The sequence below is a fragment of the Natator depressus genome, chromosome 5 (genome assembly GCF_965152275.1).
Source record: "Natator depressus isolate rNatDep1 chromosome 5, rNatDep2.hap1, whole genome shotgun sequence".
Taxonomy (NCBI): domain Eukaryota; kingdom Metazoa; phylum Chordata; order Testudines; family Cheloniidae; genus Natator; species Natator depressus.
Genome location: NC_134238.1, coordinates 86,333,480 through 86,349,087, shown reverse-complemented (window position 1 = coordinate 86,349,087; position 15,608 = coordinate 86,333,480). Strand labels below are relative to the sequence as shown.

Genomic DNA, 15,608 nt, shown 5'->3' with positions numbered 1-15,608 from the left:
TTTACAGCAATAAATTCAATAATACAGATATTATACTGTTCCAAAATGGGTACCTCAGGCATTCCCTCACCGATGCAGTTTCCTTTGAAGAACACAAACTAGGGGCCTTCTCCTGCTCCTGTTGGATTCAATGAGTGTTTTGTCATTGGCTTCAGTAGAAGCAGAATCTGACTCCAGAAGCCAGTGGACATGACTTTTCACTGCACAACATCAGTTTGAGCCATGTACTTTCATGGAAGACAATGGAGTCATGCAAGCGTAAAACAAGTGTAGTACAGCAGAGATCTAGGCCTGATGTCCCTGAGCAGTTACCCAAGTGACCTTTTAAAAAATAAGGGACTTCAAAAATCACAACATATGGTTTAATGGTACAATGATGATTGTGTTATATTTGGGAGAGGAAAAACGTGTGCTGTCTATGGTGATGGGAGCCGTATTAAACACACAAGTCTTGTGCAATGTTTTTGTTTTTCACTCTCTAAATTGTATAGGTTTGCATCAACTTATCAGAAAATTCCACCAGCACTCCATTACATGAGACAAGACCTTGTCCACCAACCTCCACTCCTTTAGTGCCCCCAAACTCAGGCCATGTGTAAGTTGTGGGTTTTTTGTTTTTTTTTTGTTTTTTTCCTTTTGTTTTTTTGCTGAGTGATATAACAAACTACATCATTTTATGGTAACTTCTAAAGACAGAGAAATTACACAAGTCCTGTTTTCACTTTTAACTGTGTGTGTGTGTGTGTGTGTGTGTTGTGTGTGAGGAAAAAGGCTTTTATGAAAAAATCACACGTTTGGCCAATGTCAAATTGTTCCTGTGTTATAAGTAACATCAGTCTGAGATTTCAGGCAGCGCTATACTGGCTGCGGCTTGACTCTTTCCTTCAAGGAATCCATGGGACATCCCATTTGTTTGCCAGGAGAATGTTCAAAAGTGCCAGGGAAGATCTGGGAAAAGAATTAAACTCCGCAGAGAAGTCTCTCATCTTTTTTGTTTGTTTTTGTTTAACCCCCCCTCTTCAGGTCCAACAATCCTGGCAGTAGATTTTCTCTCTAATATCTACTAGGAGGCCAAGCACACTGGCATTTAGCAACTCCCACTGAGAACCCCTCATGGAACTGTGTGCCTTTTTTAAATTCAAAAGGTTGCCTGCTAATTAGATTTTACTTGGGCACTTCTCCAAATAACTTCTAATTCTCTTCAGAATGATTTGGTATGTGGGCAGTTCTAATCTGACCTGAGCTTGTTTGTTGTCCTTGGAGTCAGGATCCCCATTCACACACCACCACAACTTCATGAATGGAAATATAACTGTCAAGAGCAAGGAAAGTAAAGATAAGGTTAGAAAGTATTTTGCCTCTAGAAACACTTTTCAAGAAAGTGAATTGTCTGGCTTGGAGGCAGATAGCACACTATTTCCAAAGTAAAGTGAAGCCTCCTTATAATTCCCTGAAGGTAGAGTCCAGCACACTTGCTGTTGCCCAAGCAAACCCCCAACTAAGCCACAGGAGGAGGATATAGGGGACTGTGCTGCTTGTCTGAGATGTGGGCTGTGGAACCTAACTGTTCAGCCATCTTCAGTCAGTGTCCACTGTTTCCACCACCTCCTCTAGTGGTGGCAAGACCTTGGAGCTAAATAGAAGACTCTACCAAGAAAAACAAAACAAAAACGCTTTCTGGAAAGAGAAGAGAAAATGGAAGCAAGAACCTAATGGCTGCAACGTCAGCCAGAATATTTTAGCAGTGTATATTATTTATTGAACTCCAGTATTGTACTTTTTGTGAGGCAAGAATAGAGCTGATATTCATCTCCACAGTAAATGATTTTTTTCATTTGGTTTCAAAAGATTATAGCCATTATTCTGACCTAAACCCAAGCTTCAAAGAGAGAGAGAGAGACAGACACACTTTGATGATGTGAGAAGAGCTGTTACACTAATTTTTCCAAGTAATTTTTTTCTTTGTTCTTCTTATCCTGCAGTATAAAGGGGGAAAATATTTAAATTAATTCCTTGCTCCATCAGAATTTGCATAATAGAAGCCTTTATGGCAACACTTTTCACTCCAGCACCATATTACAGCTCATTAAAATAGAGGAACACTGATACCTTTTGCAGAAAGAGTACATGCCATATAAGGCAGCCAACATGATCCTCTGTGTGTAGCACATTTTCAAGGCTCTACAAAAATAGAGATTCAGGGTGGGATTTTTCAAAAGCACCTGGCATTGTCCTAATTCTGTTCCCATTGAACTCAGTGGGAGTTTTGCCACTGAGTTCAATGGCAGAAGGGTTACGTTAGTGTTGGTTGGCTGGTTTTGAAAGCTTCAAGTGATTCATCTTGTGGTGAAGTGCTGGATGGTGTGGGTGTCTCAGTTTTTATTTTTTCCCCTTCTCAGTTCAAGTGTCTCAAGTTTTACATGAATCCGTTACATTTATTTTTAGCTCATTAGGTCAGTTCATTGCCTATAATATTCCACTATGAGGATTGTTGGACATAGAGTCAGACACAGGAAATTTATCTCCTTTCTGCTGCAAAAAGTATTCCACCTGTACTGTAAATTCCAAATATTTCCCCATTTTGTGACTATCAAGATGGTGTGCATTTTACCACCACACCCTAACGTAAGTCTTAATTGTCAGAAAAAATATGTTGTGGTTTTTTGTGTGGTAAGAGTGGTTAGATGGTATTTTAGAGGGTGAGGGAAAAATTCTGAATGATCCAATCTTGTGACAATGGAAGTAAATTTAAATGTGTGTTAGGTATTTGGTAAAACTGCTCTGGATTTTTAATCGGCTTCCCCCCATCCCAAAACAATTTACTTCTTTTATAAATTTTGTTTAGTGACTTTACTGTTTATCTAAAATTGATAGATAATTTGATTTTATTATTAATGCCAGTGACCTCTTTGTACATAGTAACAGAATTTTGTCATTTTCAAAGGTATCCTGACTGTGAGCCTTGTGTTACTAGCCATAGCCTGTAAATGGTGATGGGTGCTGTTAGCTCTCTGTTTGTTTTAGGCTAAGAAATCATTCTTTTTAGGATTCCTAGTCAGAGTCCAAATAGATGCAATGTTTCAGTAGCTGCAGAATGAAAGTAATGAACTGTATAACTCCTATTGTTTACAGTCCACTGTTCTGCAACTGAAGTTGGTTGAACTATGCATTTACTTTGTGCCTCTTCTCCTAATCAAATAAATAAAAATACAGCTATCAGGAATACATTGTAGTGTATTACTTCTGCACATTTTAAGAATAAAGGCTAATAACTAGAAAACTGAGGAGGAGGAGGGGTGGCATAAGAGAGCATATAATTTAAAAAGGATATTAATTACAGGCAGCTTGCTCCCTTTTGAATAACTTTTTCCCCCGAACACATTTTGATATTTCAGTGAGCCACTTGGTTTAGACATGAAATATTTGAAGAAAGATGGCAACTTGCCTTTGAGAGGACTAAAACCTTTGTCTGTAGCAAACACAGGTAAATGATCTGATTGAGTGCAACTGTTTGAAAGATGATTTGTTCGTTTGACCCAATTAGCCAGCAGTTCAGGGCTGTTGGGTGCTACCATAATGTAAATGTTTAGTAGTAATACCCTATGTTTCAGTGGTCACCATTTATATAGTCACTATTTGATGTAGCATGATATCTTAAGATACCTCAGTTGTTTCCTGTTCGATGTGTAGGGGAATACTGAGGTAGGTCAGGTTTCACTGTTTGACACACAGTAGTATTTTAATGGAGACAATACGAATGTCTGGTGGAGTTACTTCTAGAGATGGACCTGAACTGCTAAGTTCTGATCTGAACTTCCTCAGTCTAGAGGAATAGAAACAGCATTTTGGAGTTTTGGTTCAGGCCCATTTCTACTCTTCGGCAAATTTATGTTATTAGAATAGAACAGTTTAAAGTATATTATTGGCCAAATCTGAAAGTTTGTAGTGTGAGGTCCTGATTCAGCAAAATACTTAAGCAGGCACCTAACTTTTAAAGCACGTGAATAGCCCTGTTGACTTCAGTGGGATTACTCACATACTTAAAGTTGATTATCTGCTTGTGTATGTGGTTGAATCAGAGACCAAATGATTTTTTTTGAGGGGAGGGGGAAGATAGCAGGGGAGGAAGCTTATTATATGCTGAACTTAATTATCTTTTCAAAACAATTTTAATATGAATAATTGTTTGTATATACATTTAACCACCTTACAAAGAGTGCAACACCTGGTTGAATTTTTTAAAAATTGTTTTCAGTGTTATCAAGAGCTATGTTACCCAAGCAAGGAAATCCACCTGTGATATCTGCTTACTTCCCAGGGCAACAGACTAGACTTCCTGCATCATAAGTTCCAATTTTATTTAGTGGGTTGCAAACAGAAAGGCGTGCACATGTTAATGGAAGCTGCATCAAATATATACATCTGATTTAGCATGTCTAATGTAAAAGAAAAAAGAGGTGCTTGAGCAACACTGTCATACATTTGACTTTATAGTCCGTCTGGACTTGGTTACTTTTTTCTGTAAAGTCTGTGCTCATTAAAACTGCCAAAATAGGATCTGGAGGTAAAGCCAGCTATTAAAAAACCTAATGATTTCATTTCTAGATCGGTGTCTTTAAAATGAGATAATGTTTTTGATTTATTTTGTTTAATATAAAGCAATAGCTGATTGACTCTTCAAAGACACAAAGCTGTGCAGGCTGACTGAAAGCATTTATTTCATGTGCTTTTGGTGCTTAGAGCTGTGTGTATGTTCACACCTTATTACTACAGGATGTACCAGTTTTTTTTCCCTTGTGCTTTGAAGTGGTTTTTTATAATCATCAAATTGTGAATTTCTAAGAACAACTTTTTTTTTAAAATGGCAAATTACAGCAGGACTACTCCAATGTGTGTGCAATATTTATTCTGTGACGTACTAAAGATGACCTCTGTTGATAACTATTCTTTCTGTGGGGGGGAAATGATTTCTGCAAGCCTGGGTTTTTGTTGTGGATTTTTTTTTTTTTTTTTTAAAAACTGCATTCTATTTAAGAATTTTTGCACAAAAACTCTTAAACTTTGAAACATCCATTTTATATTATCTATGGAAAGACTACAAAGTTAAAGTGCCTATTTTATTATGTATTTTATAACTGGGGTCCAACAGTTATCTAATATTTCTATTTTTAATAGATATTTGTGTCTAATATTTACTGTCAAAACTTAGAGAATTCTAGTAACAGACAACGGATTCAATGAATTCTAGATGCTGAAAATTTGTGTACTGTACCATTCTAAAAATAGTTAGTTTTGATAGATTAGGGTGGGAGTAGACTCTCAGAGGGTGCAACTCCACTTACTTATATCAGTTCTTTATTTGACCATTTGTTCTCCAGACCATTTTAAATCAAACATATTGGATCCACCTTTTTCAAAATGTTTAAAAACTGGGGTCTATTGGCAAAATGTTACAATATCTGTATTTTATATGAAACTCAATACAACCAACCCATTTTGTGAGAGATTCAAGATGTCCGTGAAAGGATCTGCATTTCATCTGATAAGGATTTGCCCATCTATGTTCCTACATATCTACAAGTCATTTTCCCTCCTTCCCCCACACACTTATTTTTTTTTTCTTCTATAACATGTAGAGTCCTTGTCCTGATTTCTAAGAAATGATCCAGATATCATTGCAGTATCTCCTCCCATTTTCAGACAGTTCTAACTTGATGTGTTGTGAATAAATATTTGCAGTCTCAAGAGAGAGCATAGTTTGCAGTTGATACTCCAATAGCTTTGATCTATGATAATTTTTTCCTTTTGATTCAATAGCCTACTTTTTGGGAGACATGAAATTGGTCATTGGATTATTAAAGTGAGACAGGGATCTGCTCTAAATTGATGCTCTACTGTAACCTTCAAAACAATGTTAAAATGTAATACCTGGAACTCTGCAGTTTTATTTTCTTGTCAGTATTATAAATGTTAACCTTTTTCTAAACTTACTTTTCATGTAGACCATATATGGGGTTGTGGGGAGCAGCAGCGGGTAGAACTAGTTTCTGTTAACCCTAATTACTATCCATGCTATGCCATACTTTCATTTCTGGAACTTGCAAATGCATCTCATGTTTGGATCCAGAAAAATTGGGGGGGGTATTCATAATTGCAGTATTTTTTGCTTGATCTCTTCTTCTGTGGGTTATTTTTTATATGAGAGGATTTTGCATGTCTCAAAGAACTGTCTGAGTGTTTGGAATGTGCCTCACCTGTCACTTGATGCCTAACTTGTGTTTCAATGTGTTGTCTGTCTGGCAGCATGTCAAAAGTGTGCATAAAAATGTTACATTTTATATTTGTTTTACATTATGTTGTGAATAAAATATTTGAACTCTTTGGATTGTAATTGCCTAATTTTGTTCTTCTTAAAAGCAAACAGAGGCTATTTTCCAAATCAATACTATCTGGCAAAATTTTTGCTCTCTGCGCACTGCCACCCCACTTGATAAAAGTGGGGTGGGTGACACAGGCATAGCTAAGAGCAAAATATGAAGACGAAGGGATGGGCATAGTAAATGAGGACAGAATTTGGCTTGGTGTCTCTTCAGAAAAATCCCTTATTTGCTGCCAGAAAACCATCTTCCCCCCACCTTGTAAACTGGCCATATTTGATGTGAATATCATTTAGACATCTTAACCATGGAAAGCTTAGTTGCTTGTAGGTTGTAGTTCTGTAATGCGTTGTACATTGGCCTAGGCCTTTAAAGCACTCAGAAACTGAAGGTAGTCCAGAATCAGCATAGGAAATTTAGGATTTTTCATACTGGATCAGACCAGATTCTTTTTCCCCCTTCAGTTGCATTATTTGTGTGTTGTGCAAATGTGCATTGTTTGCTGTTATCATGCCTGTCCCTCTAGCTTGTTTAAATCTCTTTCTGAAGTTCCTCACAGTCAGCTCTGGTCCTGACTACCTTAAATAACTGTGTCCTCTTTTTTTTTTTTAAAGTTTTTTTTACCTAACTGTTCATCCCCCTTTCCAGCTCAGTTTATTTGTTAAACAACACAGGACCTGGTGGAACCAGCAGAAACCAGGGCGGGGTTCAATATCTAGGGGTTCCTTTTCAACAATATAACACACAACTGGCTCAAGCCCCCACCCAGTAACCTGGGAAAATTACACACCACTCCTGGTTTTCCCCACTCGCAAGCACAGAGTCTGAGTGTAAAAAAGAAACTTTTAATGAAGGGTGGGAAGTCTCCCAACATTAATTAATTAAGGAAAATGCCACAAGCAGGATTCATGATCATAAAACTGTGAGCAGGATCCCCACTCCTCTTACTTTCACAGGGGGTCTGCCATTGGAGCCCCTGACTTAACAAGGTCCTTTCAGCTGAGGGTGACCCCCAGTATCTGGTCTTCTGACATAGCCAACGCCTGGTGCGTCAGAGGGCATGAACAGAACAGGTAATCGTCAAGTGATCCATCCCCTTTCGCCCATTCCCAGCTTCTGGCAAACAACGTGGTTTTGCATCCCTGCCCATCCTGGCTAGTAGCTATTGATGGACCTATCCTACATGAATTTATCTAGGTATTTTTTTTAACCTTATTATAGTCTTGACCTCTGCAACATTCTCTAGCAAAGAGTTTTACAGGTTGACTGTGCATTTGTGTGAAGAAATACTTTCTTTTGTTTCAGAGTAACAGCCGTGTTAGTCTGTATTCGCAAAAAGAAAAGGAGTACTTGTGGCACCTTAGAGACTAACCAATTTATTTGAGCATAAGCTTTCGTGAGCTACAGCTCACTTCATCGGATGCATACTGTGGAAACTGCAGAAGACATTATATACACAGACACCATGAAACAATACCTCCTCCCACCCCACTCTCCTGCTGGTAATAGCTTATCTAAAGTGATCACTCTCCTTACAATGTGTATGATAATCAAGGTGGGCCATTTCCAGCACAAATCCAGGTTCTCACCCGCCCCCCCCCCCCCCCCCCAAAAAAAAAAACCACACACAAACTCACTCTCCTGCTGGTAATAGCTCATCTAAACTGACCACTCTCCTTACAATGTGTATGATAATCAAGGTAGGCCATTTCCAGCATAAATCCAAGTTTAACCAGAACGTCGGGGGGCGGGAGGGGGGAGAGGGGTTAGGAAAAAACAAGGGGGAATAGGCTACCTTGCATAATGACTTAGCCACTCCCAGTCTCTATTTAAGCCTAAATTAATAGTAATCAATTTGCAAATGAATTCTAATTCAGCAGTTTCTCGCTGGAGTCTGGATTTGAAGTTTTGTTGTAAGATAGCGACCTTCATGTCTGTAATTGCGTGACCAGAGAGATTGAAGTGTTCTCCGACTGGTTTATGAATGTTATAATTCTTGACATCTGATTTGTGTCCATTTATTCTTTTACGTAGAGACTGTCCAGTTTGACCAATGTACATGGCAGAGGGGCATTGCTGGCACATGATGGCATATATCACATTGGTGGATGTGCAGGTGAACGAGCCTCTGATAGTGTGGCTGATGTTATTAGGCCCTGTGATGGCGTTCCCTGAATAGATATGTGGGCACAGTTGGCAACGGGCTTTGTTGCAAGGATAGGTTCCTGGGTTAGTGGTTCTGTTGTGTGGTACGTGGTTGTTGGTGAGTATTTGCTTCAGGTTGGGGGGCTGTCTATAGGCAAGGACTGGCCTGACTCCCAAGATTTGTGAGAGTGTTGGGTCATCCTTCAGGATAGGTTGTAGATCCTTAATAATGCGTTGGAGGGGTTTTAGTTGGGGGCTGAAGGTGACGGCTAGTGGCGTTCTGTTATTTTCTTTGTTAGGCCTGTCCTGTAGTAGGTGACTTCTGGGAACTCTTCTGGCTCTAACAATCTGTTTCTTCACTTCCGCAGGTGGGTATTGTAGTTGTAAAAATGCTTGATAGAGATCTTGTAGGTGTTTGTCTCTGTCTGAGGGGTTGGAGCAAATGCGGTTGTATCGCAGAGCTTGGCTGTAGATGATGGATCGTGTGGTGTGGTCAGGGTGAAAGCTGGAGGCATGTAGGTAGGAATAGTGGTCAGTAGGTTTCCGGTATAGGGTGGTGTTTATGTGACCATTGTTTATTAGCACTGTAGTGTCCAGGAAGTGGATCTCTTGTGTGGACTGGACCAGGTTGAGGTTGATGGTGGGATGGAAATTGTTGAAATCATGGTGGAATTCCTCAAGGGCTTCTTTTCCATGGGTCCAGATGATGAAGATGTCATCAATATAGCGCAAGTAGAGTAGGGGCGTTAGGGGACGAGAGCTGAGGAAGCGTTGTTCTAAATCAGCCATAAAAATGTTGGCATACTGTGGGGCCATGCGGGTACCCATAGCAGTGCCGTTGATCTGAAGGTATACATTGTCCCCAAATGTAAAATAGTTATGGGTAAGGACAAAGTTCAGCCATCAGGTTAGCCGTGACATTATCGGGGATAGTGTTCTTGACGGCTTGTAGTCCATCTTTGTGTGGAATGTTGGTGTAGAGGGCTTCTACATCCATAGTGGCCAGGATGGTGTTATCAGGAAGATCACCGATGGATTGTAGTTTCCTCAGGAAGTCAGTGGTACTCGAAGGTAGCTGGGAGTGCTGGTAGCGTAGGGCCTGAGGAGGGAGTCTACATAGCCAGACAATCCTGCTGTCAGGGTGCCGATGCTTGAGATGATGGGGCGCCCACGATTTCCAGGTTTATGGATCTTGGGTAGTAGATAGAATATCCCAGGTCGGGGTTCCAGGGGTGTGTGTCTGCGGATTTGATCTTGTGCTTTTTCCAGAAGTTTCTTGAACAAATGCTATAGTTGCTTTTGGTAACTCTCAGTGGGATCATAGGTTAATGGCTTGTAGAAAGTGGTATTGGAGAGCTGCCGAGCAGCCTCTTGTTCATATTCCGATCTATTCATGATGACAACAGCACCTCCTTTGTCAGCCTTTTTCATTATGATGTCAGAGTTGTTTCTGAGGCTGTGGATGGCATTGTGTTCTGCACGGCTGAGGTTATGGGGCAAGTGATGCTGCTTTTCCACAATTTCAGCCCGTGCACGTCGGCGGAAGCACTCTATGTAGAAGTCCAGTCTGCTGTTTCGACCTTCAGGAGGAGTCCACCTTTTTGTAATGTTGGTAGGGAGGCCTCTGTGGATTAGTATGTTGTTCAGAGGTATTTTGGAAATATTCCTTGAGTTGGAGACGTCGAAAATAGGATTCTAGGTCACCACAGAACTGTATCATGTTCGTGGGGGTGGAGGGGCAGAAGGAGAGGCCCTGAGATAGGACAGCTGCTTCTGCTGGGCTGAGAGTATAGTTGGATAGGTTAACAATATTGCTGGGTGGGTTGAGGGAACCATTGCTGTGGCCCCTTGTAGCATGTAGTAGTTTAGAAAGTTTAGTGTCCTTTTTCTTTTGTAGAGAAGCAAAGTGTGCGTTGTAAATGGCTTGTCTAGTTTTAGTAAATTCCAGCTACGAGGAAGTTTGTGTGGAAGGTTGGTTTTTTATGAGAGTATCCATTTTTGAGAGCTCATTCTTAATCTTTTCCTGTTTGCTGTAGAGGATGTTGATCAGGTGATTCCACAGTTTCTTTGAGAGCGTGTGGCACAAGCTGTCAGCATAGTCTGTGTGGTATGTAGATTGTAATGGATTTTTTACCTTCAGTCCTTTTGGTACGATGTCCATCTGTTTGCATTTGGAAAGGAAGATGATGTCTGTCTGTATCTGTACAAGTTTTTTCATGCAGTTGATAGATTTCCACTCCATACGGCTAAATGCAGTGCCTTGCATAATGACAGGTTTCATACAGCCCCCCAACCTGAAGCAAATACTCGCCAACAACCACATACCACACAACAGAACCACTAACCCAGGAACCTATCCTTGCAACTAAGCCCGTTGCCAACTGTGCCCACGTATCTATTCAGGGGACACCATCACAGGGCCTAATAACATCAGCCACACTATCAGAGGCTCGTTCACCTGCACATCCACCAATGTGATATGCCATCATGTGCCAGCAATGCCCCTCTGCCATGTACATTGGTCAAACTGGACAGTCTCTACGTAAAAGAATAAATGGACACAAATCAGATGTCAAGAATTATAACATTCATAAACCAGTCGGAGAACACTTCAATCTCTCTGGTCACGCAATTACAGACATGAAGGTCGCTATCTTACAACAACAAAACTTCAAATCCAGACTCCAGTGAGAAACTGCTGAATTGGAATTCATTTGCAAATTGGATACTATTAATTTAGACTTAAATAGAGACTGGGAGTGGCTAAGTCATTATGCAAGGTAGCCTATTCCCCCTTGTTTTTTCCTAACCCCTCTCCCCCCTCCCCCCCCCCCCCGACGTTCTGGTTAAATTTGCATTTATGCTGGAAATGGCCCACCTTGATTATCATACACATTGTAAGGAGAGTGGTCAGTTTGGATGAGCTATTACCAGCAGGAGAGTGAGTTTGTGTGTGTATGGGGGTGGGGGGGGGTGAGAGAACCTGGATTTGTGCTGGAAATGGCCCACCTTGATTTTCATATACATTGTAAGGAGAGTGGTCACTTTGGATAAGCTATTACCAGCAGGAGAGTGGGGTGGGAGGAGGTATTGTTTCATGATGTCTGTGTATATAATGTCTTCTGCAGTTTCCACAGTATGCATCCGATGAAGTGAGCTGTAGCTCACGAAAGCTTATGCTCAAATAAATTGGTTAGTCTCTAAGGTGCCACAAGTACTCCTTTTCTTTTCTTTTGTTTGTTTTTTTAAACCTGCTGCCTATTAATTTCACTTGGTGACCCCTAGTTCTTGTGTTATGAGGAGTAAATAACATTTCCTTATTTACTTTCTCTATACCAGTCATGATTTTATAGATGTCTCTCATATTCCCCCCTTAGTCGTCTCCTTTCCAAGCTGAAAAGTCCCAGTAGTGTTAATTTCTCCTCATATGGAAGTTGTTCCATACTCCTAATCATTTTTGTTGCCCTTTTCTGTATTTCAATATATTTTTTTCCCCCAATTCCAATATTTTTTTTTTTAGATGGGGCAACCAGATCTGCACGCAGTATTCAAGATATGGCCGAACAATAGAATTGTATAGAAGTAATATGATAGAAAATATCTTATCTATCCCTTTCCTAATGATTCCCAACATTATTAGCTTTTTTGACTGCTGGTGCACATTGAGTTGATGTTTTCAGAGAACTATCCACAATGACTTCAAGATCTTTCTTGAGTGGTAACAGCTAATTTAGACCCCATCATTAGATATGTATAGTTGAGCTTGTTTTCCAATGTGCATTACTTTGCATTTATCAACACTGAATTTCATCTGCCATTTTGTTGCCCAATCACCCAGTTTTATGAGATCCTTTTGTAGCTCTTCACAGTTTGCCTGGGACTTAACTATCTTGAGTAGTTTTGTATCATCTGCACATTTTGCCTCCTCACTGTTTACCCCCTTTTCCAAGTCATTTGTGAATATGTTGAACAGTACTGGTCTCAGTACAGATACCTGGGGGACACCACTATTTACCTCTCTCCATTCTGAAAGCTGACTATTTATTTCTACACTTTGTTTCCTTTCTTTTACCCACTTACTGATACAATGAGAGGATCCCTCTTATCCCATGCTTAAGAGCCTTTGGTGAGGGACCTTGTCAAAGACTCTGAAAATCTAAGTACACTTATATCCTCTGGATCCCCCTTGTCCACATGCTTATTGACCCCCTCAAAGAATTCTAGTAGATGTGTCTAGGGTGTGTGTGTATATAAGCACATAGGGAAAACAATAGTTATAGATTAGGAAATCTGTAATTGTGAATGAGGAAATGTAGTATCCTTGTCTCTATTTGGCTTGGGAAAAGATGATGTTTTAACATACATCATAAATCTACAACCCATTACTTGTTAAAACAATCAAGTATGCATAGCTTTAATTTACTGTGGATGAGAAGTAGTTATTTTTCCTCAGCTGTTTCACTGAAGTAGAACAACTAAGAGGAGTATATTTTAAACTAAAAAAGTATAAGGAAATATGGTTGTTTAAACTTTTCAGTATCTTGATTATATAGATAGATATCTCTCTCTGCTATAAAGTAGCTGTGCTGTTTATCATCTGGCATTTAAGTAGGGCTGTCAAGTGATTAAAAATTAATGGTGATTAATCACGTGATTTTAAAAAAAAATTACGTGCCCGATACGCTAAAGATTCATATGTCCCTTCATGCTTCAACCACCATTTCAGGGGACATATGTCCATGCTGATGACGGGTTCTGCTCTATAACAATCCAAAGCAGTGCAGACTGACTCATGTTCATTTTCATTATCTGAGTCAGATGCCACCAGCAGAAGGTGGATTTTCTTTTTTAATGGTTTGGGTTCTGTAGTTTATGCATTGGAGTTTTGCTCTTTTAAGACTTCTGAAAACATGCACCACACCTCATCCCTCTCGACTTTTGAAGGCACTTCAGATTCTTAAACTTTGGGTCAAGTGCTGTAGGTATCTTTAGAAATCTCACATTGGTATCTTCTTTGCGTTTTGTCAAATCTGCAGTGAAAGCGTTCTTAAAATGAACAACATGTACTGGGTCATCATCCAAGACTGCTATAACATGACATATATGGCAGAATGCAAGTAGAACAGAGCAGGGGACATATAATTCTCCCCCCAAGGAGTTCAGTCACAAATTTAATTAACACTTTTTTTTTTTTTTTAATTATCATCATCAGCATGGATACATGACCTCTGGAATGGTGGCCAAAGCATGAAGGAGCATACGAACGTTTAGCATATCTGGCACATAAATACCTTGCAATGCTGGCTACAAAAGTGCCATGCAAATACTTGTTCCCACTTTCTGGTGACATTGTAAATAGGCAGAGGGCAGCATTATCTCGTGTAAATGTAAACAAACTTGTTTGTCTTAGCGATTGGCTGAACAACAAGTAGGACTCAGTGGACTTGTAGGCTATGAAGCTTGACATTTTTTTGTTTTTGAGTGCAGTTATGTAACATTCTAGATTTGTAAGTTGCACTTTCACAACAAAAAGATTGCACTACAGTACTTGTCTGAGGTGAATTGAAAAATACTATTTCTTCATAATTTTTACAGTGCAGATATTTGTAATGAAAAATATACACTTCGATTTCAATTACAACACAGAATACAATATATATGCAAATGTAGAAAAACATCCAAAATATTTAATACATTTCAATTGGTATTCTATTGTTTAACAGTGTGAATAAATTGTGATTACTTGCAATTAATTTTTTTAATTGCGATTAATTTTTTTGAGTTAATCACGTGCGTTAACTGCGCTTAATCGACAGCCCTACATTTAAGGCAATCATTCAACTTCCTTTATTTTTGGATTTTTCTTTCACAAATCCATAGCTTTTTGGTCTTTAAAAATGGAAACTGGCATCAGATAGGCTAAAATTTCAATTTAGGCCAGTAAGCTGGGTAAGTAAATTTAGTTATCTAATCCTTGCTCAAAGGTGCTGAGCATTTGCAGTGCCAGTTAAGCTCAGTTGTGAGTGTTCAGCACTTTAGAAAATCAGGCCATTTGTTTAGGTGCTTCAAGATTGGTTCAGCAACCTAAACGTAGGCTCCTAAAATTGGGTCATAAGTTTCTGTCTGTGCTGCTTCCTCTTTCTGTAGTACTATGCTTTTTATGCAATTCAGTTGCTAAATAAATAGGGTGTGAGTTCAAAAATAAGCTTGTACTGGATATAGAAGTTAAAAATTAAACTAAGTGTAACCCTTCTGCTTGTCAGAGTTGGCAGCAACAAGGGCCGGGTTCAGTATCTAGGGGTTCCATTCCAATAACACAATGGAAAACCGGCTCGAGCCCCCACCCAGTGACCCCCACTGGGTGCCTCCAAGAGGCAATACTTCCCCTCTCGCAAGCACATAGTCTGAGTGTAGCAAAAAGCCTTTTAATAACAGAGAGAAACAATGTGGCATTATGTTGGGGAAACACCACCAACAGGATTCATAACACAACCCATGAGCAAAAAACCCACCCGAAGCAACTTGGGGCATGTCCTTTCCCTTTGGTTCTTGAGTCCAGCAACCCAAAATCACCCAAAGTCCCCAAACCCAAAAGTCTCTGTCCCTGGTCAGGGCAACCCCAGAGTTCGAAAGTTTATCTGCAGAGTTTTACCTCCCAACCTGGGTGGAGATGGGGGGGGGGGCGGTATTAAGGAGCACCTTACATGGTCCAAAGCTGATGGCCCCACCTCTCCATGCGGCTCCGCTCTGCCAACCGCCCCATGAGCTGCTCCAGGCATCCGACAAACTGCTCTGCTCTGCTCCACAAGCCGCTCTGGCTCGCTGTCCCGCAAACTGCTCCACCATATATCTTCAGGCTCCCACTACTTAACACAACACTCAGTGATTTCAGCTCTTGGTAAGTTTAGCTCTTTTGTGATTTCAGCTTGTAGTAGGGGAGCCTCAGTGCTGGTGCACCATTAGCCCAAAGTGAATTCAGCTCAGCAGCCTGTAACTAGACTCCTAATGGAATCAACATTAGCTCTGATATTCCACAGTGGAGAGAGGAGGAAGTACAATTAGCATGTAAAGCCCTCACCAGGGGGC

At 40.1% G+C, this 15,608-nt stretch overlaps 1 protein-coding gene across 1 annotated transcript in view; it reads left to right on the top strand.

Moving 5' to 3' along the window:
• The window catches only part of LOC141987620 (spindle assembly abnormal protein 6 homolog), a 39,573-nt gene extending 33,436 nt beyond the window's left edge, over nt 1-6,137 (top strand). The window contains exons 14-16 of the mRNA XM_074953127.1: nt 492-595; nt 3,396-3,484; nt 4,256-6,137. Of these exons, the coding sequence (XP_074809228.1) occupies nt 492-595; nt 3,396-3,484; nt 4,256-4,347 (285 nt within the window). The 3' untranslated portion in view covers nt 4,348-6,137. The remainder of the gene's footprint in view (nt 1-491; nt 596-3,395; nt 3,485-4,255) is intronic.
• The last annotated feature ends 9,471 nt before the right edge of the window (nt 6,138-15,608 follow it).